General features: G+C 50.4%; 1 protein-coding gene across 1 annotated transcript; it reads left to right on the top strand.

The window, feature by feature from the left end:
- The first annotated feature begins 1,233 nt into the window (after nt 1–1,233).
- On the top strand, nt 1,234–1,998 carry LOC102017036 (melanoma-associated antigen 10-like). Its single transcript, XM_005406467.1, has one exon. The coding sequence runs from the start codon at nt 1,234–1,236 to the stop codon at nt 1,996–1,998; it is 765 nt and encodes a 254-aa protein (XP_005406524.1).
- The last annotated feature ends 366 nt before the right edge of the window (nt 1,999–2,364 follow it).

Raw genomic sequence — 2,364 nt, 5'->3', positions numbered from 1 at the left:
ATGAGGCCAGAGGGAACCCTGTGGAAACAAAAACTCACAGTACCCTAAGATCAAACTGTGCCTTTGTCACTCAACGTGAGCTCAGAGAATACAGGTGGACTGGCTTTTGCTCTCTTCCTCTTTGAATGTCTCAGAGGGTTAGGGCTGTGGTTTAAAGAAGGTGTCTCCATTCATGCCAGGGCAATTCCCAGACTATATTTTTTCAAGATAAGGATGCAGCAGGGTCCCTTTTTTAGGGCACATGGAGCACACTTAAGGTTTCCCCCTCAGTCTGTTGCCTCCAGGCAGCTGTGGCCAGATGTGTGTTCCCTTTACTGCCTTGTGTTCCCTGTCAGGCTGCAGAACACTTCTTCTAAGTGTTTGCTCCAGGCCAGGACAGGATTGGGGTCCAGGCCCTGCTGAAGCGCAGCGGAGGATGCTGAGTGAGCAGAGAGTAGAGAAACCACCCAGGATAGAAGGGACCTCACAAAGTAGAGCCGGCCCTGCTGTGAGGCAGGGAGACCAGGACTGAGCTTGCCAGGTGCAGTGTAACGGGTTCTCCTTGCCTCTCAGAGGAGGATCAGAAAGCAGGTGCTTTAGGTCTGGGTCTGAGGAGTACGGACAGGTCACACAACGGAGGAGGCCCAGACAGGGTCTGGAGTCCAGGAGAGTGCCTGCCCTGATGTGTACCTAGGGCTTTACCTTCCAAGGACAAAGGCAACTCGTGTGGCCAGGCCCCACCTGTCATACTGTCTGCCCTAGAGGCTTGTGCTCTGTGGTGCAGCTGTCACCCCAGGCGCAGTCTCACTTCCTCTCTGAGCCTCTTGGGGACAGAGCTGCCATGACAACAGGAGCCTGTGAGGCCCTAGAGCACCACTCAAAGGGAAGGCCTGAAATCGGGCCTCTGTGGGAGCTGACAGGAGTGGTGTTCTCACCTCAGTACACTCACAGTGTCCCTCTCTCCTCCAGGCATCTGAGTCCTCATCACCCAGTTCTTGCTGTCTCCAAGGCCATCTTTACAGTCAGAGGAAACACTGCAGTAAGCCAGGAGGAGGCCGTCCTGACCGAAGTGGGGCACGTGGGCTTGTGGAGGTGCAGGTTCCCAAACCTTAAGGAGAGGAATTAGCAGCCATAGCTTCTTCTGCCTCCTATTCCTCCTGTACTAAAACCCCGGGTTAAAGAATTGAAGCACCTCAGGCCGGAGCACCAAGTTTTCCCCAGAATCCTCAGGACTGTGTTCTCTCCACCGTTACTATGGATTTCAGTGAAAGCAGCGAATCCAGCCAGACCTCCAGCAGTGAAGAGGAGGATGCATACACCATCCTGGTCATGCAAGTCCCTCAGATCCTGAGGCGCGTGTTCATAGGTGACAAGACAGATAAATTGGTAGAGTTCTTGCTCCTGAAGTATCAAAAGAAAGAGCTGGTCACCAAGGCAGAAATGTTGCACATTGTGGACCACGATGACCATGAGCAGTTCCCTCTGCTCTTCAAGGAGGTGCGTGAGTGCATGTGTCTCGGCTTTGGCATTGATGTGAGGAAGAGGAATTCCCCTGGCGACACATATAACATTGTCCCTCTCTTGGGCCTCACTTATACAGGGATAGTGGGCGATGACCAGATTATTCCCAAAATTGACCTCTTGATAGTGATCTTAACAGTCATCTTTGTAAATGGCAGCTATGCCAGTACAGAGGAGATAAAGGAAGTAGTGAGAACGAGGCAGATGTTACCAAAGAGGCACTTTCCTACTGGGGACCGGTGGAAATTCATCACCGAGGATTTGGTGCAGGAAGGGTACCTGGAGTACCGGCAGGTGCCCAGTAGTTATCCTGCTCGCTATGAGTTCCTCTGGGGTCCCAGGACCCACGCTGAAACCAACAAGATGAAAGTCTTGGAGCATTTATGCAAGGTTAACAAGATGGATCCCAGGTCCTATCCACGTCTATATGATCAGGCTTTGAAAGAAGACCTAGAGTCTGCCATGAATGAGTTAGAGGCCATTGAGGACGAAGTGTGAATGCCAGGGGCAGGGAGTGTGCCATGGTAACACCACTGGCTTAGCTCCCACCCCAGGTGAAATGAGGCCCGTTCTCTGTCTGAGTTTGCGGAGACCAGTCAGTTTCTAAGTTGTGAAGAGCCAGAGGAGGTGGGGAGAATACAGTGCATACTATCTTGGTGTCTGTTCTATTTGGGTTACTTAGAAATGTTTTTTTCATCCCTTTTGAGAGTCTTGTTCCTTTTTTGTAAGATTGACATAGCTTGCACATCTTATTTGAAGAATGCTGTTAATCACACATTTCTTTTTACTTTTATGATACTGGAACTTCTTTTTGATTTCTGATTGAAACTGAGTTTCTGTGATATTGATCACAAGGAATTTTGC

Source organism: Chinchilla lanigera, unplaced genomic scaffold (assembly GCF_000276665.1).
Source record: "Chinchilla lanigera isolate Chin_1 unplaced genomic scaffold, ChiLan1.0 scaffold00097, whole genome shotgun sequence".
Lineage (NCBI taxonomy): Eukaryota > Metazoa > Chordata > Mammalia > Rodentia > Chinchillidae > Chinchilla > Chinchilla lanigera.
The sequence above is the reverse complement of the archived record's forward strand: the minus strand, read 5'-3'. Positions and strand labels throughout refer to the sequence as shown.